The sequence below is a fragment of the Cuculus canorus genome, chromosome 2, assembly GCF_017976375.1.
Source record: "Cuculus canorus isolate bCucCan1 chromosome 2, bCucCan1.pri, whole genome shotgun sequence".
Lineage (NCBI taxonomy): Eukaryota > Metazoa > Chordata > Aves > Cuculiformes > Cuculidae > Cuculus > Cuculus canorus.
Window position 1 is genome coordinate 22,421,328 of NC_071402.1, and position 22,968 is coordinate 22,444,295.

The 22,968-nt window shown below is 38.5% G+C and overlaps 1 protein-coding gene across 1 annotated transcript; it reads right to left on the reverse strand.

The window, feature by feature from the left end:
• Nucleotides 1-45: 45 nt before the first annotated feature.
• On the reverse strand, nucleotides 46-21,866 carry ATP6V1C1 (ATPase H+ transporting V1 subunit C1). The gene is made up of 13 exons (XM_054058891.1): nucleotides 21,731-21,866; nucleotides 15,448-15,630; nucleotides 13,011-13,078; nucleotides 11,821-11,906; nucleotides 10,861-10,955; nucleotides 7,874-7,965; nucleotides 6,690-6,788; nucleotides 5,307-5,375; nucleotides 3,857-3,949; nucleotides 3,678-3,771; nucleotides 3,098-3,195; nucleotides 1,799-1,925; nucleotides 46-648 (listed from the first exon to the last, which is right to left on the reverse strand). Exons 2-13 carry the CDS (start codon nucleotides 15,577-15,579, stop codon nucleotides 553-555), a joined length of 1,149 nt encoding a protein of 382 aa, XP_053914866.1. The 5' UTR covers nucleotides 15,580-15,630; nucleotides 21,731-21,866; the 3' UTR covers nucleotides 46-552.
• Between the last annotated feature and the right edge of the window lie 1,102 nt (nucleotides 21,867-22,968).

The window sequence follows — 22,968 nt, forward strand, 5'->3', positions numbered from 1 at the left end:
AGACACGGGTATCTACAGTTATGTGTGGTAGAATGAAGCAACACATTTGCACAGGTATGTTTATTTTTTCCTGTGTTTACAGTGCTTCAATTGTAATGTTAAACCATTCATAAAACACAATTTCATATCAATTTTACATACTTTACATCACAGTTCAACAACTTTAACACAATTGTACCTACTAAATCAAATTAACAAAATGGCCATGAACATTTACACTATTCTTCTGTAAACAAGGTTTTTTATAAACAACAGTAAATGGAATTAACACAGACCATCGTATGAAAGAGGAACAAGCTTTTCCTTAAATAAATCACTCTGTTTATAAATACTTTAATTCTCTCAATATACATTTACAGACATAATTGGTTAAAAGCAGATCACCTATGCTGTTCTTCAAAAGAAAACGTCTAAAGATGGACCACTGTGTTAAATTCACCTAACATAAGAAGCAAGCATATGATTACTAGAATGTTAAACGTATCACTGTATTTCAGCCTCACTTCTTTTTGATTACACTGACACTGAGAAGACTGTCATGTTAGGGAACTTTTACTTGAACTCCAGCAAGTTACAATCAATCTTGTAGTACACGTATGGGTAGTACTCCTGCTGACTGAGGTTTAAGCCTGGAATATCCATAGTTGCCTGCAAAAAAGGTTTTGAAAGCAGTTATATTCTTACAATTCAGACTCCTGTTCAGAAGCAGATGAAACATTCAAATGTTTTAGAAACAAATAGGCCAGGCAGGACTTCAAACTTAAATTTTCACATTCAGCTGACTGCTTAAGTAACAAAGCTAGAACTTTGACAAATGAATAATAGTATTTTTCAAGACAAAATACAAGTGTTTTTTCAAAATCTAAGTAGTTTTGTATTAATAATTCTTATCTGTTGCTATAGTAAACAAACCGCCACTAAATGGAAGGAAAAGTATTGTCATTATGCTTTACTGCTTCTAAATACAGATAGATTATGAGAAGAATGTTATAGGGTGCTGAGTGATCCAGGAAGTTGAATGACATTCAGGATCTTTAATTTTCACCATAAATGTCTCGCATCCTTTCCCCAAAAAGGAGTGGAAATACTTCAGGAAAACATTAAAAATAATCTTTCCTAATGTTATATTTAATCCTAAATTCAACTAACTCATTGTGTGGTCTACCTTTAGACAATTTTTAACTACAAAAAGCACTGCTTTTCAATACAAAACAAATTAGTAAAATAAGCCTCCCACTAACCAGTCTTAAATATGAAAATGAGAGCCCTGAAGACGGAAAGGATGACTCCATCACAACATCAATTTGGCCTCCTTCAGCAGAGGACAACTATGTCAACTTGAAAACAGACAGCAATGTAACAAAAAATGCTGTTCCAGTATTAAGACCACTGCTAATGTAGCGTTGACAGTTTATGTACTCCTTCTTAGCCAAAAAAAGATACGAAATGTGTTCAAATTCCTTAAGTCTACTTTCAGATCAAAGTTTATTTTGTTTTAATTCCTTGAGGATATGAATATGTATGTACTCTATAGATATCTTTCCAACAGTAGCAGGAAAGAATGCAGTAAGAAGAACTTAAATGAGACTTTTATACCAGACAGCTTGTTAAAGCACTGATTGCAACTTTAAACACCATCTGCTCTGCAGAAGTGTAAAATGTTAAGTGACAATTTTCTGCACTGTGAAAGAATGATGGAGAATATGGAGAAGTGTAGCTTTTTAATAAAGTACCACTTTATTGTTTGAACAGAATAAACCTAATATTGAAGTAGAGAGGCAGTTACAAGAATACCTACATCAATAATAGCTGCTGCACTGCTGTCAAGGTGCTTGTACAAGTCATACAAAACCTCCCTCAGTTTCTTCATTGTTTTCTTGTTAGGCTGAAGCAGCATTGCCTGGAAGTTAACAGGCAAACCATACCTGAGGAAATCAAACAGACAACTATGAAAAAGCTCAAATAAGCCTTCTTTTATCATTTCAGACCAGAATTTTACTTTCAGAAAGAATCATATTGCAGAAGAGGGAATTCTGTTCATTTTAATTTTTGCAAGACCATTCTGTTTCTACAATTCATAAGGTATCAATAAAGTAGAAATTCTCTCTTCAAGGTTAAAATAACAAATAAGAAGTCTAAGTGCTTTTAAAATAATTTAAAATCCTTGAGTACTTGGCACAATTCTCAAAGCTACCTGAAGTCTCAGACTAAGTTTTGAACATTCAAATTAGTTTACTTGCAAGACTTTGCTTATACCACTGGGCAGAGAATCTAGTCTCTACTCAATCTTTCTAGATTGAGTAGAAACATGTGCGGAAACATTTGCCAGTATTCCAAATAAGTTTAGCTTTCTTACTCAAGTTTCTCTTCAAAATAAGCCTGTAGCATCTAGAATGTAACTGAAGTGCAATTTTTTCCTCATCTTGTTTCCTTCATGATAATTTATCAAAAGGCTAAAAAAAAAAAATCTTTCTATTTTCTGACTGACAAAGGCAGCAGTACTTTCAGCTCTAAAAATCCAGGTCCTTCCTTCTGCCAAACAATTACAACTGTTCTTAAGTCAACTTAGTAACTATATTTCCTGATAGCTATGAAGGAACAAGCAGAGAAATTTCAGTTATATTTAACTGCTTAATACTGAAAAGTTTAGACTACAAAATTCTTAGAAAGGCATGTTTTATGAAAAAAAAGCATACATTTCAAGAGGTCAAGCTATACTACTCAATGCCTGAATACTTTATTCTGAACTACTCACACTTTCCACTTAAACAGAAGATAAAGTAAGCTCTTTTTACAGGCAGCTCATAAAGCAAGCTAATAATCAGCAGATCCACCTTGCTGCAATGTACAGACTACCTGTAATTCCTAAAGGACTAGCAGAAAGACTATCCAAGGGGCAAGAGACACAATTATTTATCTCAAATATTCCACAAATGCTAACAGGAGCTACTGCCATCAGCTGTTCTTACTGCCCTACTTCTTGTTTCTTCCTTCCCAGAAGAGTGGCATTGACACACCTCAGTTTGGTAAACCCAACTTAAACGTAAATTCTTACAAAGTCTAGGAAGAAAAGAACTATTTGGGTCTCCCTCATTACCTTAGAACAGATTCAACAAAAACTTGGAGGGCTTTCACATGTATCCATGCAATGAAAGCTTCACTGAAATTAACTTTCAGCCACCGTACCAGAGGCCCCTGTGAAAGTGAAGATGAAAAAAGATTCAGCCTGTTAAGCATGTTTAGGTTATTACTCAATATCTGTACCATAACAATAAAGACAACTTAAAGGCAGCGTTCATAATGTACATAATGGCTCAAGTGTGTTTCAATAAAGTAAAGAGACCTCAAATGAGACTTCCATTGTCTCTTCAGTACAGCTGCCATGGGCTAACTATATTAAGGACCATTTAGTAATATCTGATTATTCCATTCAAATGCTTGCCCATTTGCCAACTTCATATACTATTCAGCTGCAATATCAGTACTTGGTACAACAGTGAGGAACTTTTGTTCTACAGGAAACTAATTTTTCCCTGAGCAGATCAGATGGGTGGCAGGCTATGTCATGTCATCCTTGCAATGCTTTCTCAGAATCACAAGTTCACTACATTGTTAGACAGCAATAACAAGTCTTAGATATCTCACGTTTCTATAATGACTAGTGTATACAGACTTACAAACTGCTTCTTCTTGTCAGTTGACAGTCTATTCATCTCTTCTTTATCCGCTTTCATCTCTTCTTCATTATACTGGAAGTCACGGACCAAAAATCTGCATTTGGAAGTGAATAAAATCAAAAGTAGCTATCCAGAGATCCTTCAAACCATGAGACAGAACACACAAAATTAAGCCTTACTTATATTCTCTGGCTTTATGCTTGAAGTCATCCACTGCCTTCCTGAACAAGGTGACATTACAAAGGTAGCTATCTTGATCCTCAAAGAGTACACTATGTGGGGAAAAAAAAAGTGTCAGAATTAATAAGATTCGAGTCACCACAGATCTGATATACAGTAGCTTATGCTGTGCTTTATCACTACTAGGCAAGAACATAAATGCAGACAATCGCATGGGATTAGTTCCCAAATTAAATATCTTGTACAGAAAGTAACTGAAACTTTAGCAATTGCTCTTAATTACTCCCTTTGTAAAGGATGGCAGTTTCCATTTCACATTCAGAGACTTCACCACTCAAACACTTCACAGACGTCTGGATATTTCTCAGGTTAGAATTATTTTACAGAAAGTGGAACTAAAGCTGGTTTAATACTGAAAAGTTTGGACTACAGAATTCTTAGAAATGTGTGTTTAAAAGAAAAAGGAAACATTTAAAATAGAAAAGGACACAAATTAAAAAGACATGTTGGTAAGAAAAAGCGTTTCTCAGGCTTTAAAGATGACTCTTAGATTTATGGTTTATTGTTCAAGACAATACCGTTTGAGACTTCACCTTATGAAAAAGTCTTGGAAGAGATTTAGATTGTTCTTCAATGCCATACTGTCTTTACTACAAGAGTCATCCAACTGTTTAACAAGTCACCTTTTAAGCTATCCCTTGGTCATGGTTTGCCAGTAATTAAATAAGAATCATTAGCAGGTCTCCCATGAGGATTACATTGATCCAACTCAAATGTGAAGTTTGCCAGAGCAAGTTCAGATTCTATAAGTGACAAAGAGCTGGTAACAGCAGATCCACCTGATCAAAACCTCACTCTGTCAATTAAAATTAACAACACAACGATGCTAGGTGCTATCTGTTGACCTTATTTGCAATGTGGTTACAAGATTGCTCAAGTGACTTAACAGCATTATCAAATCCTGGCCTCAGTCTTGCCCATCAGACACCAAGCACCAGCTTAGTACAAAGGACCTTTGTTAGCCCAAAAGAGACAAGTTACTTTTCTTTGCACACATCTACACTTCCAGTTCTTCATTCTTTATCAGCTTTCAAAGGGGGTATGCACCTTGTTTCAAGTACTCTGAATACACACAAAGCTAACAGGCTAGCAGCCAGTATTTGTTGCAGCTTTTCACCATGCAATAGCTTGAAGCAGAACATGCCTGACCTGAACTACATCAACATTTCAATTCTTTCACTCTTCCCACACAAACTAGTTTGCTAACATTTTTAACCCTAGAGACCCTTCAAATTTTTCTTCAACATAATCAAGCTTAATTAGATAAAGCTATAAAGCTAGACATTGACAAGTTTTTGATCAATCTTTAAAATTCAAAGTCACTACAGATAAAGAATGTTTATAAAATACAGGACCTGCAAATACGAGATTTAGCATTTAACAACTTACTTGCTGGAACGTGGTACAACCATCTCTGCTAGTGTTTCATATTGCTTAACCCAGTCATTATAATTTAACCTAGAGAATACACAGGTTATGGTTAGACTTTAAGTACTGTAGTAATGGATCAAGTTTTTTAAAAAAAAAATGTTAAAAAAAATTTAATCATCACATCTTCCAAAATGTTGTTGTCAGAAATACACAAGGCACTGGGGACAGCACTCCTCCTCATGTTGTTTTTAAGTTTATTGCTAACTAAACTACAATTACAGCAAAAGTAAAATTTTTATCTTCAGTCTTCATATAATTTTACATATGTAAAATTTTTAAAATTAAAGAACTACAAAATAAAATTAGTCATCATTAAGTACAGATCTCAGGGGACCAAATGGACTTAACTGCCAAGGTTTATCAGAAAATCCTTAAATAACTCTGCTTTTCTGAGCTATTAATAGGAATACTTTTTCCACAATTACAAATGGGTTCCCTAGAGTCCAGCACTTGCCTGAAAGACCAATAAGAATTTTGGAAGCCCTGCCTTTCTGTAGTTGGTGGTGAACAGGTTCCACCCTTTCAACATCAAAACCAAGTTAAAGATAAAAGAAAAAACAACTAACAGTTGTTAGATACCAAACACTTGTTTTCTGCTAAAGCCACTACAAAACTGGCTTGTCTTCAGCAGAGTTTTATATGTGACAGAGAGATTATTGCTTCACATAATAAAACAGCTTACTGGCTCTCTTTACAAGTTAGAAGCTCTCTATCTAGTGTCATTTCCTCACGTTACAAGAGCCTTACGGTCACCTGTATCAATGTTTTCCTTGGTCAGGGGATAAGATGTTTTTTTGTTGTTTAAATATTTCAGACAGGAATAACCTGTTCCCAAACCTCTGACATGACATAAGCAGTATTCTGTTTCTAAAGATCTAGATAACTAAAAAAGCAGTGTCCTGGCAATCTGAAAGAGTGCAGAGCAAAGAAGTAAAGCTCCTCTGACTCACTAAGTGAGTGCAGTCCTAACCGTGATAATTCAATCATTTAGCTTCTAATGTAAAACAAGTCATGTTTTTACCGAGTAGTTACTTTCATAAGGAAAATACCTTCTGCACCTAATATTGGCCATGGATAGTCATGTTAAGAGACGCAAGTCTAATCTCCAAGTTTCTTCAAGAAATTCACAAGCACTCGGCACTCGTTATGATGAGTTCTAGTGAGTAATGGAATACAGGCGCACAGGTTCACAGAGCATTCAAAAGTTTGTGTGTGCTCATCCAGGAAGACCCCCAACAAATTCAGATGTCTTTTCTTACAGTATTATAGAGTTGTGCGATCTATTCTTTGATTTACTTTTTTGTTATTTTATTCTGTTCCTAGGAAAAACAATAAACTTACTTCGGTACAATCACTAATAACGTGACCAAATATTCTGAATCGAGTACAAAGTCCTCTTTCTTTACAATATCAGCAAGACTTCTGGTTAGCAAGCTTCCTCTGCAGAGAAAAAAAGACAGCTAGAGTAAACACATGTTTAAGAATTGAATTTGTCTGGACAACAGTTTCCAGTGCTTGACAGTATAACATTTTCAAAAATATATTTTGTTTACACATTCACTATTAGCAGAGCAAACAAAATGTCCTTACACACATTTTATATCTTACTGTCTAAAGCCACTGGAAATTTTTATCAGTAGCTCCACTGCTGTGCGTCATTTCCTTATTCCAAATACCTCATACATTTAAGAAGCCAAGTTCTCTTTTAAAAAGTGATCTAAAAACACAAGAACCATTCAAACTATAAATTGTTAAGTCTAGTATACGGAGCCTCAGAGTTAGAGCCAACCTAGTACAGACCTACATATAGAATCTTCATAAAAATTTAAAGCAGCATATTGCCCCACATTCGCAAAAGGCTAAGAACATGCACAGATTTAATGGGGCTTAGCTGACCTGTTATTATACTGTAGCTTAACATGGAACTTATGACTCACTCATAAAAGGGCCACCATTAGCATGGCCCATGGTTCTGAATCAGCCAGCAGCCTTGTACCATTAACTGTAATGGTGGGGCTTGGTCAAATTAATCAACCATATTTGCACAGAAGAACTACCGTGCCTCAACTGTATTTTTGATCACCATCACACCTACCACAAGACAAGACACCACACAGTCTTTATCTAATGTATCATTTGCACGTATGCAACAGCTGTCTCTGCTGGTTAATTTTGAGGGAAGAAACCCAGTAAAACTGACAGGCTTAAGGCATAAATTGGAGTGAAGGGAAAGTCTTCTTTGTTTAGATAGACACCCAGGTAGCAGTGTTATACACTAGTTTGACAACAAGCTTCTCTCAAAAGCTCTGGCAATTTATACTATTTGTACATACTTCTGTGTATTTTGTGATAACTACTTATCAATTGCAAGTGAACAAGTCAGCTGGTAATAAATGTTCTTTTAAGATCAATAAAAACCTCAAAATATACATTAGGCTTAAAACCTGTACCTCTTTGCACTTTACTGGACTTTCATGGTTAGGTAACTTTCCTGTGTTACACTAGCAAGATACAATGTGACTTACGCATTCTTTCTTTCCAGATTCTGCAGGTTCCCTTTCAGATTATTGTATGCCGAGGCTCTTGCTTTCAGATCATTGTCGATCTGGTTTACTCCCTTACAGATAAAAAGAAAAGGAACAGTGCTTAAAGAACTAGATTTTTTTAAAAAAAAATATTTCTCAATTCCAAACCTTAGATTTGCCAACAAGAACTTAAAGGAAAACATGCAAGTTAAAATGTTCATTTCTAGTGCTTGACAAAAGAAAACAAAAGTTAGAATTTCTTTAAAGGAAAATCAGCCAACAATAAAAGTTACACATTCACTTCTGGTATCATCTGGACATGCTTTGCGACCAGCTGATCGTTACTCCACCACCTTGAGGCTATCATTCTCCACCTTGGCTGACAGCAGAGACCATTTGAAGTTTACAATCCTACCATGACACAAGTACACTCATGAACACTGGTTATCATTTCCTCCAGCTGCTACCTCACCCATCATTGTACTTTTCTCTTATCAGAGTTTCAGTGACAAGAATCAGTACATTTTGGACGTAGCAAATCAAGAATTAAGTAATACAAAACAATAATGCTTCATCTATCATCTACAACTTAAAGAGGAGACTCTGTTGTACTGTATTTACCTACTGCAATTTCCACCTTTCCTTGAAATGAACAGCCTTAGTCACTCAAAGACGGAATATCAACTAACTATGTCTGCCTGATTCCAAATGGCTCTTACTACTTGCAGTTCTAAATATTATCACAATTTTACGCCTTCCCCCAGCAAAGCTACTTCCCATTTTGAATGTTTGCAAATGAAAATATAATAAATTATACCACCATCTCCCTTCACAAAGTCATCTTTCATGGTGCTGTTTTACATCGGCAGTGGCTTACAACTATAAAGAAAAATCTGTTCTATAGAGACTTTCTTCAGTTAATAAAACCACATACTTTGTAATGTCTGAAGTTGGACAGGGTCAGTTCCAGTGTAGACAGATAAACAGGATTTCAGACCTGAATCCAATTTATTTCAGACAATAAATATACGCAATTAATCAAGCGGAGGCACCATTCTATGTTTAACGTCACTGGCAGCCTCCAACCATCTTTCAAACTTTCATATAAAAGTTCCAATTATTTTACTGTTTAGACTCAAAATCTCACATTTGGCTTGCCGTTGCTGCTCAAATAAGTCATCTTTCTCAAATCCATCCTGCAGGATTAATTAGAACGATTACCAAAATTATTAATTCCCAGCTAGGCAACTTGGCAGCAAGTGAAGAACACAAAACAAATTAAGCAATTAGTAGGTCTTAAACATCCAATCATACTCCTATCAGCATGTACCCTATATAAGGAAGTATTTTAAAATCAATGTACTCAGTTGGATAATTGAGAGAACACAGTAAAGTTCAAGTTCTGGAGTACTATGTTGCTGCAAGCAGATGATTTATCTAGCAAACTCCAGGGTGTCACATGCACTGAATCCTCAACAATATCTCAATAAATGGTAAATCTCTTCATGTTCTTCACTGCTTTTTCAACTAACTTAATTGCTACAAGAACGAGTTCTGTACTGTGACAACAGGTATGTTCCAAAAAGGAGGTAAAACAGTTGAAAACACTTTTTTTCCCTTTTATAATTCAGTAAGCTCCACTCCTATTTTAGGTCCAAACCAGAACAAAGAAACTTCAAGAACCACTTCCTTGATAAGACTTTAGGAAACAACTCTACCCTGCCTTCTTAACTTCTTTCTATCCCTCTTTCCTCATCAAGCTCCTCTTTTCCCAACTTAAACATCATACCTATACCTGCCAAGTAGCTGCTGTAAACAGCTGAATATTTCATTCTGATATCGTCCAAAGAAGTAAAAGCTTAAGTAGTGTCAGATATTATTATTTTATCTCTGTGAGATATTTTTAATGTGCAAATCTTAAGAGTCATAAAATAAGTCAGTCTTCCACCAACAAAACTCTGCAGTGCAGATATTTTCCAGGAACAGTTGCTGAACATAATTTGTGCAGTAAATTCAAGACGAGTAATCCAAGTAGCCCCAAAGAAAATATCAAAACAAAAGCATTATTTGCATTCTAGGTAGCTATGTGCCGTATATTAAGATTTTGTAATCTCAGCAGAAATTTTAAACTAAGAGTTTCAGGAAATTAACTAACGCGTAGAGAATCAGCAGTTACAGCACAGCACAAGACTGCCAGCACTAACCCCTGTCCCCATCCTCACTGTACCTCCCACATATCGATCACCAAAAACTCCCTCTATAGGCACCCGAAGCAGCTGCTGCTTCTTTCCAGGTTATGTATTTTACTGACACAGATAATTCCAAGAGCCGGTTCACAGATTACAGGAAAGAAAATGAACCTAAAAAAGCTAGGAAGGTACTAAAGCAAGGTAAGCATACAGATAACTCACTCTTCGAATATAGTAAGCCACTGTTGAGGACCCTGTCTAAGTTCACAGCAAGAACAAACCAAATGAAGGCCACAAAATGCAAAAAAAATCTACTAAGGTAAAGACAGGAGGAAAACCCATGACAACACTCAAATGAACTTTCCTTAAGTTGAACACTGAAGGCTTATTTTTTCCCCCTTCACAACCAAGTGCCACAGATTTCAGAAGGTAAATAAGTTCCTTGGTTCACTGCTAATAGCCCACAAAGTTTGAGAACATCAGGCAAACTGCATGCCACTAGGGTAAAATTCAAATATAAGTGAGAATTTGCTAGTTATTTATTTGTTAACTCTGTGATCTTAGGAAATAAAAAGCAAAGACAGCATGATGGCCTTCGGGGAGTACTCTCCAAATCCTATCTCCATCCTAACAGACTTCTTTAGTTACTGAAAAGCCAACACAGCTACCACTGTTCACTACTGTTGTTATCAAAGTTACATGAAGATAACAAAACCAGATAAATACTTTCGAGTACTAAGTTTTATGCATAAATATTCAAGTTCAAGTAGGAAAGTTTTATAAAACAAATTACCTCACCTTTGCAATAATTTCTGAAATATTCTTCAAGGACTGCTTGATTGGATATTTGGCCATATCCCACTGGAACCTCGTTATATAGGTGACCAAGTCAACTAAAATTTTAAAGAACAACTTCATTAAGATGGCCAATATAAAGACTGATGTATTATATTCCATGCAGGATTACTGTAACAGACAACTACTGTAACAGACTGTGGACCCTGCTGCTTGAGAAATTTGAAAATAAACCATCAAGTTATAAGTATTCGTGACCTCTGCCTTCAGATACTGGTTTCTCCACCTCTGCGGATCCTAAATGATATTTACAACCAAGTCAATGATGGCTGGAGAAGCACACACAAGACCAACTGTTTTTTTTTGCTTTGTGTGATGAGGGAATTAATTGTGTTAATTAGGACCACTGCACTTGTCTTCACGTTAAGCCACTCATATTAGCCTCTCTTGCATTAATACAAGCTGTGTTAAATTTTATGAAATGACTACTGAAAGAATATTGAATTGGAGACCAGTGCAACTCTCTATTATAATAAAGTGGAGGAATATTTCCATTATATAATTAGCTTTATAAAGACATCCTATCCCAACTTGGGAACATCTCAGTATCACAGCATAGCTTACATAAAATCATGCCTATTCAGATGACAGACTGACAGAAAGAATGTGTACAGTGATCAGTAACAGTGATTTTGATGCGCCACCAGAGACCAGTGATGACAAAATACCGCCCTAAATGATCAAAAAGCTTCTGTAAGTGAGTATTTAATATGTAGATCCAATTTCATGCCATTGTCGATTCTATAACCTGTTTCACGGCAAGTGACTCATGGAAAAAAGTATTTCCATGTCTAAACTAGGCTTTCACAATGTCACACAGAGAAGCAGCATTAAATATCTTTCAGGATAATTGCCTTCCCTCCTATCACTCTTAGGATGCACATGTTGTGTTTAATACTTTACCTCCATTAGCCAGAAGATTCTCCTGAACTTTATCTTTACTGTCTTCCAGAACATCAGCCATATACTGGGCCACTTTCTTTACAACACTGAAAAATGAAAGATTTGAAAGATATGAACAAAAGAAAAAAAAACCTGCCACTTTGAGACATACTATTCATGGAATCCATCTGAAACTGTCTGGGAAAAGAATTAAGAGATTGGATCAAAAACCAAGAGTAGCTTTACATATAAACTTTCCAAGACCACAAACTGAAGGCGACCAACATCTCAGATACATGCCAGAACTTGATCTAAATCTTTCTCTAGCATCACTACTCGTCAGTTCTCACCAAGGTGAAGCTACTTCCCTTGCTGCCAGGTAATAAAGGCTGCCTTCAGGTGCGGTTTCACTATACTCTTTTTTTGAAGACTCTGGTACTTTCAAAATCCTAACCTTTTTCTAAAAAACTGAAAGCAAGGTAGAAACCACCAAAACCCCAAATTAAGTACAAGGCAAACACAACAGGGAAATACCGAAGATAAGTGAAAAGCTATGGAGAGCCCTAAGTTTTTATAAGATCTAACACCCAATACGTGAACTTCCTCACCAGAAAAGCTATGATGAGATTACTCACATGTGCCAGGTCAAACAGTTCCCTTTTCCACTTAAAAAGAACTAACATTACCTAGCACTTCTCTCCTTGAAACAGAAGATGGCTCCACAAGTTCTGGTTATGTGAAATTTTCAAAGGACCCTTAATTTCTTAAAAGTGAACAGCTTTTGCATTTTAATACTAATGCTGTTTCATCATCTCTGTGGATTAGCAAAGAACATGGTTATCTTCTCAAAGTCTGTAAACAGTACTTTAACTTACTAAAAGAACAGGTTTTACTCCACGTCATCATCACTTCCTGCAGCTGTCAGACTTGATCTCTAACAGTTCTCGAGGATCTGGCAGCACACGACATTACTATAGGGGAAACTATTCATCAATGCATAACGTCCCACTATTGCACAAGAAGTTCAGATTTACTTTTTTTTCCCCAAGTACAGGTACAAAGTAAAAAAGCAGCTTAGCTTATCAACATCTTAGTTTTCTGACTGCCTACAGAAAAGCACTATGAAACCAAAGAATTTTAAAACTATATACTGTAGGACTCAGCAAACCATCACATCATTATTTTGCATGCTAGTAAAAATAAACTCTTACCTCTCCACAAATGCATCCAGTTTAGCCAACTCATCTGACAGACCAACCAGAACATCCAGTGTGCCAACCTAGGAGGAAAGATCAAAATGCAGTAGCAATTGTATATAAACAAAGACAAAAACGAATTACAATAAAAGCTAAATGTCCTGAACAGGCAGCTTTTTAGAACTACGTAAAATACTGTACTCAAAGATTTCAGACTTGTTGCTTTAAAAAGGTCACACTGCGTTTCCTTTGCTCAGGATACCCCTAAAGCACTACTGCCTCAAATCTAACTAACTCTAGCTTGGTGCACAGTTTCAGTCCCGCATTCCAGCCATCTGAAACTTGTTAAAACATCTTTAACATTACAAATTGGCTACATTTCCCACAAGTCACTTGCTTCAGCATTTGATTTACTACTTCAGATCAAATCTGAAATTTCTGTAATGACGTATCTCAGTGCTAGAGGCAAACAAATATGAAAAACTTTGAATATACAAGTACTGCAGCAGTCAGGCTAAGAATCTGGACTTTTTGCATCTGGAGTAATAGAATACCCAGCTTGTTTCCAAGCTTTCACTCTTTTTTCCTCTCTCCTCCAGAAAACACTTTTCCCCCCAATTTCATGTAATAATCTAGACCAACACATCTACCTTTCTGGGGGCCGGGGATGACTCCATTTTAGACACTGTGTAATTCAAACATGAAAATTACAGCACAGTAAAATATCATGTTTGATGCTTTTATAGACAAGTCTCAAATGGGTCTAAGATAAAGTGTAAAACCAGTATAACTATGCTCAGGTTAAACAGCCAAAAGGTGATTAATTTCATATAGGTCACATAATATCAGTGTTTCTTTGGGTCTTTCTCTTCAAGTACTCACACAGTTGTTTGTTCTGTTCAGTGAAAGTAGGAGATACCTCCAGAAACACAACTCTTCTTATCTCTTAATATTTCAGCTGCTAGTTTATATTCCTTGCTGAAATATTAGGCGTAAGTGAATCTTCTATCTAGTCAATATGCCATTGACATTATTATTAGTCTAGCATCTTTTTCTAGATCTGACCAGTCAGCTTTGCATGATTTCTGTTCTCTTTAGCCTTGAAGTAGAAAGAAGCACAATTACTTAAGTAACATCAAAACCAAATCACTTTCCATGCCCCATCTTCTTCTGAGCTACATGCAGAATAAGTAAGCTAATGTTTTGACTAATCATTTACAAGCTACAAGACAAGTAAGTCTTCAAGCAATACAGCTACTGTTCAGTGGAGACAATATCACTGTTTCAATGACTTTTAACTAAACTATCTTACTCTTTTAACAGTTTTACCAGGTCCACAGAAGCCAGCCTATTTCCCATTGTATATAAAATATGCTCAATTTCTTGCCATTTCAGGGCAACCCCATCATTTATAACCCTAATAGGCCACATCAGTTTTCAGTGACTCGTCCAAGGATCTCTCAGGAGGAGACAAATATTTCTTGTAGCCCCCCTTTCTACCTTTACTAGTATATATCTTGAAATAACTCAGGACAGTCTAAATATAAACGTAAGTTACAGCAGTGGGAAGATCCTCTTAAAAGACACACTGAAGCACATTGTGCCCTGGGCCTGTTCCTTATCAGACAGGAACAAGGCACCACTCCACCTGAACTTTATCTATTCAGTAGAAAGAGATTGGTGGCATTCCTTTGATAAGCTTTGACAAAGTTAAACTGAGCTCCCAATTCTTCTTGTTCAAGAAATATTCGCATGTCAGGATGGACCTTCTCTTACCAAATACACTGACTTGCAACTTCTCCATACCCTGATAACGGTATTAAACCAACATAAAAACAGATATTGTTTCTCTTCACTACTCACAGTAATAGTTCAAACAGTTTTCTTCCCATTTTCTCTAGCACACATCAGCAAGTTGCACTGGAATGCTCAGCTGGAGACAACTACTACTCTTAAGAAAAGAATGTCAATTCTGGACTCAGAATTGTTGTCTGGTTGGAACTGTTTGATCAACTCCTGTATTTTAAATTGACCCTTTTACTGCACCTCAGCCAGAAAAGGAGAAGCAAACAATTCAGAAGTAACACAAAAAAAGGAACACTGAATCATCTGAATACTCAGATCACAAGCCTCCATTTTTCTTCTAATTTTGTTCTCCAGCTAACTACTAGAGTATAAGGTCAAGACTACTATCCTTGGTAAAACTAAAGTATTAGCTTAAAGAACATGGCTTGATGAATCTTTAAATCTTACACATAATTCTTAACTTAGAATTTCAGAAAAAAAGATAATTGAAGTCTCACTGTTTTTTAGTTTCACACTCAACCATCAAAAGAAGTCAGTTGTTCTCTCTAAAAAGTCTGCAAGTGTTCCTCATCTAGTTTTAGCTTAAAGAAACAAAAATGATACAAAACTAACATACTTCTTTGGACATGACATGGGCCTTACTTACCTTCAGGTCTGGAATGTTGAACTTTGAATTAGTAGAAAGATTGTTATTTTTTGTAGTTGCTGCATGTAATTTCTCCCATGTCTGTTGACAGGTTTTTTCCCCCGGAGCAGAAATCAGCCAAAACTCGGTCATTTTTCCGTCTTTCTCCTGCTGCTTTCTGCTTCTGAAGATAGAGGCAAGATGCTAGCAGAAGGGAAGTGAGGATGGAAGAATAAAAAAACCTGCCATTAGTAACAGAATGAGAAGGTTTTCTTCCAGCAATGCTTTGTATCCTGAACTAAAGTGCAGTTCCAGTCACTGCAAGAGATTTTACCAGGAGTATTGCGTGGTTCCAAATTCATTTTTTTCCTATCTTCCAAATCATACCTGCACAGTTGGAAAGCCATTTTAAACTTCCCAACCTGCAAGTTTAAGAGGGATGAGTTTGCATCATTAGCATCTTTCAACTGCAATCCCACAAGAGATTATAAGTAAACAATCTAACTGAAAATAAACTCAATAAAACAGGACCCAAATTATATTTTCACAGCTGTATATGTTTTCCAGTATCTGTACAACAGCCAACTTTTCTGAACACATAAGAGATAAACAACCAAATGTCAACTCTGACGTTATAGTTTTTCCAATGACTTTTCAGATTAGGACAGTGTTTTAAAGTAAGTAAATGCCTAAATGTGATAAAATTTAGTTCATTATTTCAAGCAAAGAAGGTTCTCCTGGCACCTAAAAATTTCAATAAAAAGAAGGACGCTTTCTAGTCTTGGTATCTCTGTAATCATTACAGATCTTCAATAATATTACACTGCAAAAAGTCAAGAAAGTATCAGTACTATATACAAATTACACTGAGCTCCTTTGCAAAGGAGCTGAAGAAACTAAGAGTATATACGTTCTTCTGACAATAAGAAACAGAACAAACTGGTTGAGGGTTACTGGACTTTACTTAATAAGGAAATAAAGAACAAACTAAAAGCATACCTTAACAGAATCTAAATGTCAAATTCTGATATTTTTAATGTCTTCTGTAGCAGCTTTGAAAGAGTAGAGGCTAGCCTACATTTCATTAAGAGCACAGACTACAGCACTCAATTTTTGAGAGAGAATCAAATAATGTATTTTTAAGAATTAAGACACAGTAACAAACTTTGCCCAAAACAACACATACAAGTCTATCATAGAAGCACAGAATGTCCTGAGTTGGAAGAATGATCCACAAGGATCATTGAGTCTACCTCCATCTGTGTAATCATTACAGGGGCAACAAATTATCAAGGGTGTTAAATCAATCAGAGATGAGCTAAAGAAAGGCCTGTTAGCCAATTCCTTTGTTCAGCTACTCAGGCAGCCTAAAGCTGAAGAAAGTTTACCAACCATTAAATTAAAATAATGAAGCACATCTTGCCACTGGCATAACAGCCATCCTCCTTCAATTATGGTGCCTTGTTTATAACAAGAGATGATGATATCCAGTTATCAAGGCTCTCAACTCCAAGATGTCTGACACTCCATTACTGTGCAGCAGCAGAGCAGTGCTATAATCCTAAATATAGACAATGCCAAGGCAGGTACAGATATTTGAAAAATCAGAATATTTACAAGACTAGACAAATGTCCGACTCTGCAGAAGCTTGTCCAGCCTGACATAACCCAGTTCTAGGCACTCTCCGGAGCTTGGGCCAGGCACCTAAACAGTTGGTTCTAATCAAAAGCAGAAAGTCAGGGACCTGGAAGCCATCTGTGCTCCCCTCACTGACAGTACTCTCCCTTCTCCCCTGACAATTTGACAAAGCAAGCTGGAAAAAAGGATAAGTTCTTTGCTTCTGGAAATAGTGTGGGTGAGAAAAAGGACCCTATCTCTGAGGAGGACAGGTGAAAAGACTGGATTTACTTTCCCCTCATGCTGTGGCCTTGACTATCCAGGTAAAGTCCACGAGAGCAGAATCAAGAGTCAGGGGTAAAACCCATGCCAACTGCCCCTCATGCTCCAAAGTGTGTATTGCAGCAATCCTTGGTCATAGCGTACTGATGATCTTGATATTGAGATGGATCATGAAAAATTAAAGCAACATCAGTCATCACCATGTACAGGGCTTCCTTGTTTAGGGAAGCACACACTGGATTATCTCAACTGGCCTCTGTGGGAGGTCTACCAATTATCAACAACTTGGAAGAAGACAAAATTTCCTCTTTGCGAGACTACTTCGATGCATTATCTTCCTTAACACATGCCAAACTCTGTGAATCCATTGCACATGATGTTTTCCTACATCTCACTGAACTCTGGCCCCATAGAAGACAGGGCCAAGTTTATGGTACACATCACTGATGCAGGGAGACACCACTACAGTTGACGCACACACTCAAAGTGTTTAAGCTTTAAATTTGTTTGTTTGAATTTGACTAGACTAGGACTAGAAGAGTCCTTGGAATAAGTGTTGGATAAATAAACCAGTTTAGGCAGTAGCAGCAGCAGCATGCAACTATCCAAGTAATAGACAGAAGAGCCATAACAGAGAAATCCAGGCTCCTTTTCAGTAATACTGATGGAGCATTGCATTCTTATGTTTTCCAGTAAAACATAAACAGCTCTTAAAGTATAAGTACAAAGTTTCCAAAGATTATATAATCTATGGAAACAGTTACATGTTTACAATGACACAGTCTCATTCCTTGCATTACAGATTGGGAAAATAAGCTCACCATTAAAAATATAAACATCTTTTCCCCAGGAAAAAAAAAAGAAAAGAAAAAAGAAAAGAAAAAAGAAAAGAAAAAAGAAAAGAAAAAAACCTTACTAGACCCATTGCAAAGAAAAATGGCTTTCAATAAGTGAAATTTTCAAACTTTTTTTTTTAAGACTAACTGTCCTGACTTCATCTGATGACTACAAGTGTATCACAAACAAAAGTGAAGTTACAACAACCTGACAGACTTGCAGCGAATTTTTTTTCATGCTTAGAAATCAATGTGCTTTGTGATTCCTTAATATCAAAGGCAAAAATGGATTGTTCAACTGAATAATCAAAGCGTTTTTCTACTGTTCAAAGTGAAGAGGCAAAGGTCGAACAAGTTGCAGCTCCCAGGAAACATTAAGCCTGTGGACTTCCCTTCCTCCCTCACCATTTTTGCCTGTGCAGTTGGTTTTCCCGAAGCTCTGCTCCATTTCCAAGAGCCATGGGAAGTAAGACGATTCCCTCTTTGAGCTACCCACTCAACGGAGGTATTTTCAAATGCATATAGAGGGGGGAAAAAAGCTTCATAGAAGAGTTTTAAACATTTGTTTGTATGGGGTTTTCTTCTGTAAGGAAAGGAATGAATATGAAATCAGAACTTTGTGGAACAATGAACAAGAAATACAAAATGGAGAAGTGCTATAGAATGGCAAGAAAAAGAGAAACACATGCTAGTCAGCCAAAAAATACATCCTGAGCCACTATGAAATGAAAGCCATGAAATTAAAGAGAAGGATCACAGAATAAAGAAGGGACTATCAAGTGTCCAACTCTTCTAAGTACACTGACAGGTTTTTTTTTTTAGTAAAATATAATTTTATTCCTTTGATCTGCAAATAAGGGTATACAGTCTGCCTTGAGATTCACCACTGTGCTGAACTTATACTCTCTTTAGGTCAACAAGTATTTTTAAAGTGGCGAGCCCTGGCACCTCAGCAACCTGCAAAACCTACCTCCAGTCTCTTTTCGGCCTTAACATTAGAATATCACTTACATGGATACTACGTATTTATTAGCTGCAAAGACTTGGACTTTTGACAACATTTTAAAACCACAGTATTGCAAGTATGTGATCCACCGTAAACTCTAGTTCAATGCAGACTGGGATGTCATTGTACTAAGCAGTGTCTGTACAAGGAAACAGCCCTAACTCTGCGGTCTGAAGCATGGTACACTGAAACTTAAGTTACAGAGAGAAAACCAAACACAATAAAAACAAAGAAGTCACAACAAGCATGCTGGCAGAAGCAAGTCTAGGTTTTAGTCTTGCTCATATCCCAACAAAACCCCAAAGGTACAGTTCAAAATTTTAAGTACTTGGCTAACAAGTCAATAATTAAACATCTTTCCTTCCTCTGCTTTGCCTGTGATTCCAACTGAAAGCATTACTTAAAGTTGAGAATCTAAAGCAGAAGCAGGAGGGATAACCCCAACAGCTGCCTCCTAGAAATCATCTCATCTTTCTCACTCCCAAAGACCATTAACCACATTATGCCAGTCAAATTTTCTCAAACTTTCCTGCTTTCAGGTTTTTGGAAAACAAACCAAGAGAAGAACCAAAAAAAGGAAGGTGTAAAACCCAGAATAAGCAATAAGAATGGACAAATGAATTCTTGTTTATATCAAATACCTCTACGACCAGCACTTTTTGTAATGTACTATTGAGTAGAACCTGTCATAGCATAGTTTCACCTAAGCACTGTTCGCTATTTTTCCTATTTCGATTGTTTCTGACATACACTCACTGAAAGACACATTCATACATAAATGGATATCTGCACACGTAAGTGGAATTGTGCACAACACATAAATCTATGCATTCAAAAACATTCAATACCATAGTACAGGTAGAGTTAGTCAAACAAACGCTTTCAGGGTGGTGTTTTCTTCCTAAACAGTGTCCATTCATAACCGAACCACATCACGAAATTTAGAGAAGAAATTACAGTCCTAATTCAGCCAGATATGGGTAAAAACACCCTTTAAGGAGTAAAGCTGCTTCTGAGACACCACTGTAAGCACCTTCTGTCCAACTTCAGCAAAAAGTGTTTGCTATACAACTGAAAAAACCAAGCAAGTCAGGAAAATGAGAAATAAAAGTTTATACAAGAGTCTCTATAGATCATGCTGAAGCAAAGTTCTGGACTTCCAGAAGTACATTCTGCAATTCCAATTTTACATACAGCACTGAGCTGGCTGCTTGGCATTTACAATTCCACAGGGTTTGAAATTGCTATTTTAATACCATTTGACCAAACCACCTGTATCTCAAAAAAAAAAAACCCCAAGAAATTAACTTTGCATGATCAGCACTGCTTTGATCCATCTTTACTACGTTCAGTACTCACAAAGAACACAAGTTCTCACTCATATGGACTCGATTCTAGAAATTCATTAGAGCACACTTTTCTCCTTTTAGATTCAACAACTCGACAGCATCCTGTTGATTATTTCATGACACTGTCTCATAAGCAAAACCACAACATAACCTGGAATTTTAATTGTCTTCCACGTGCTGTTACGAAGAGATTTAGGTAACATAAACACATTGCCAAAATTTTCTGCTAGTCATATAAGCACAACTGATTTACAAAATACTTGAAATGCTTAATCCCTTGAAGCTTTCCTCTAGAGAACCTGGGTTTGGACCCTGACTATTCTAATATGCAATGTAAGTTTAATATATTATTTAAATTGTATTTTGCATGACTACTCATAATTTAAACTGCTTAATTTCTATGTTATTGGAAAAAATGGATTTCCAAAGAAAAACTGTTCATGTGGTACATTATAATCTAAAGAATAAAACTGTTGCACAGCTGTTTCAATGCTGTTCCTGGAAACACAACAATGTCAAAACAAAACCTTAACTAAGACACTTCACACTACATGTTTCAGAACCATTTGGGCAAGGGGAAGGAGAGAGTCGTTTCTTCTTTCCTATTTATCTCTACAGGAAAGCTCAACGGACTAAAGCGATTTGGAAGTTTTGCAACATTCAGCACTAAGTTCTTGAGAAGTTATGTCTTCAAGCTCGGTCTCAGCAATCCCGGCCAACGCTTGGCGTTCGCCCTTCGCTGCCTCCCCGTTTCCTAAACAGAAGTGGCCACAGTGAGGAAGCCGGGCTACGCCCGGAAAGGTTTCACAACGGGAACCTCACACGCCCCGTGCAGAGAGGCCTCGGGTGGGCACACGGGGCGGCGGACCCGGCTTTGCGCTCCCCGGAGCCGCTGACCCGAATCACAGGTATGAGGGGTCGGATCCCGCAGCCGGGCGGGCAGCGCCCTCCTCCCTTCGCCCTCCGCCAGAGCAAAGCCCCACGACGGCAACCCCACCGCCCGCAGCCCCCGAGGGCGACGCCGAGGCCTCTCGGAGCCCCCAGGAGAAGCAGCGGCGGGGGCGTTCGGGCCGCCGCGGTGCTGCCAAGGAAGAAGCAGCGCCGGCCGCAGGAGACCGGGACACTGCGTGAGCCGCTGGGAACGCGGCCCGGCCCAGGCCCTCCCTTCTCCTTGCCTGCCTCCCCCCGGGCGGCCGCTCCCGGCGCCGCTCACCGGTCACTGCTCCATTCCCCTCCGGCCGCCGCCGCCGCGCGCGCACCCGCCGGCGGGTCACGTGACGCGCCTGAGTCAGCTGACTTAGCCGCAGCGCGCGCACCCGCCGGAGGATCATGTGATGCGCTAGATCGACTGACAGCCGCAGCGCGCACCCGCCAGCGGGTCACGTGACATGCCGGGTCAGGTGACGCCACCGCAGCGCCGGTCACGAGGTCGCGGGCGGGGCGCGAGGGACTGACGTGGCGTCGTGGTGGTGGGTGATTATGCTCGGGGATCAGGGGACCTCGTGTTCGAGACTCGTCCTGGCGCGATAGGCCCTTCGTGCCTCGCCGTCGCACGGCTTGGCTCGCCCGGGGCATCTCTTCCCCCACGGGCACCGACAGCCGTCTCGGGGCGCCGAGCTGAGCGCTTTGCTGCCACCATGGGCGCCTCAGGCACCGGCCGCTTCTGGGCCTGGTTGGGGAATTTGTGAGACGCAGATGTTGTTAAGAAGGCTTTGTATGGTTTTTTTTTGTCCTTAGGGCAGAGAAGACTTGGTGTTGCAAACGTCTTCTGTTCATTCTCACTATGTTTGGCAGTTTTCCCTCAAATTGGCACTTGGAAAACAGAGTCTTGGGACATGTAGTGGTGTTTGTAGCTAGTGGCATTCCCCAGGGGTTGGTACTCAGCCCAGTCTTGTTCAACATGTTCATTAATGGTAAGGGATGAGGGGCCAGAGTGTGTCCTTACAGAACTGGGAGGGGTGGTTGGTGCAGAAGGGGACTGCGCTGCCATCCAGCGAGACATGGACAGGCTGGAAAGTTGGGCGGAGAGGAACCTAATGAAGTTCAGCAAAGGCAGGTGCAGAGTTGTGTCTCCAGGGGGGAATAACCCTCCTGCAGCAGTACAGGTTAGGACTTGACCTTCTGGAAAGCAGCTCTGCGCAGAAAGACCTGGGACTACAAGTTAACTATGAGCCAGCAATGTACCCTTGTGCCCAAGAAGGCCAGTGGCATCCTGGCGCGCATCATGAACAGCATGGCTAGCAGGTCAAGGGAGTTTATCCTCCTCCTCTCCTCTGTCCAAGTCAGGCCCCACCTGGAGTACTATGTCCAGTTCTGGGCTCCCCAGCTCAAGAAGATGAGAAACTACTGGAGAGAGTCCAGCAGAGTGCCACAAAGATGATCAGGGGACTGGAGCGTCCCTCTTTTGAGGAAAGGCTGGCTGAGCTTAGTCTGTTTAACCTGGAGAAGACT

Excerpts from the sequence above, each read along its gene's own strand:
- ATP6V1C1 (XM_054058891.1), bottom strand. The coding sequence starts at position 15,579 with ATGACCGAGTTTTGGCTGATTTCTGCTCCGGGGGAAAAAACCTGTCAA. Across the intron at positions 10,956-11,820 it reads GAATCTTCTGGCTAATGGAG|TTGACTTGGTCACCTATATA; the intron begins GTAAAGTATTAA and ends TTAAAATTTTAG. Across the intron at positions 6,789-7,873 it reads AATCTGGAAAGAAAGAATGC|AGGAAGCTTGCTAACCAGAA; the intron begins GTAAGTCACATT and ends TTTTCTCTGCAG.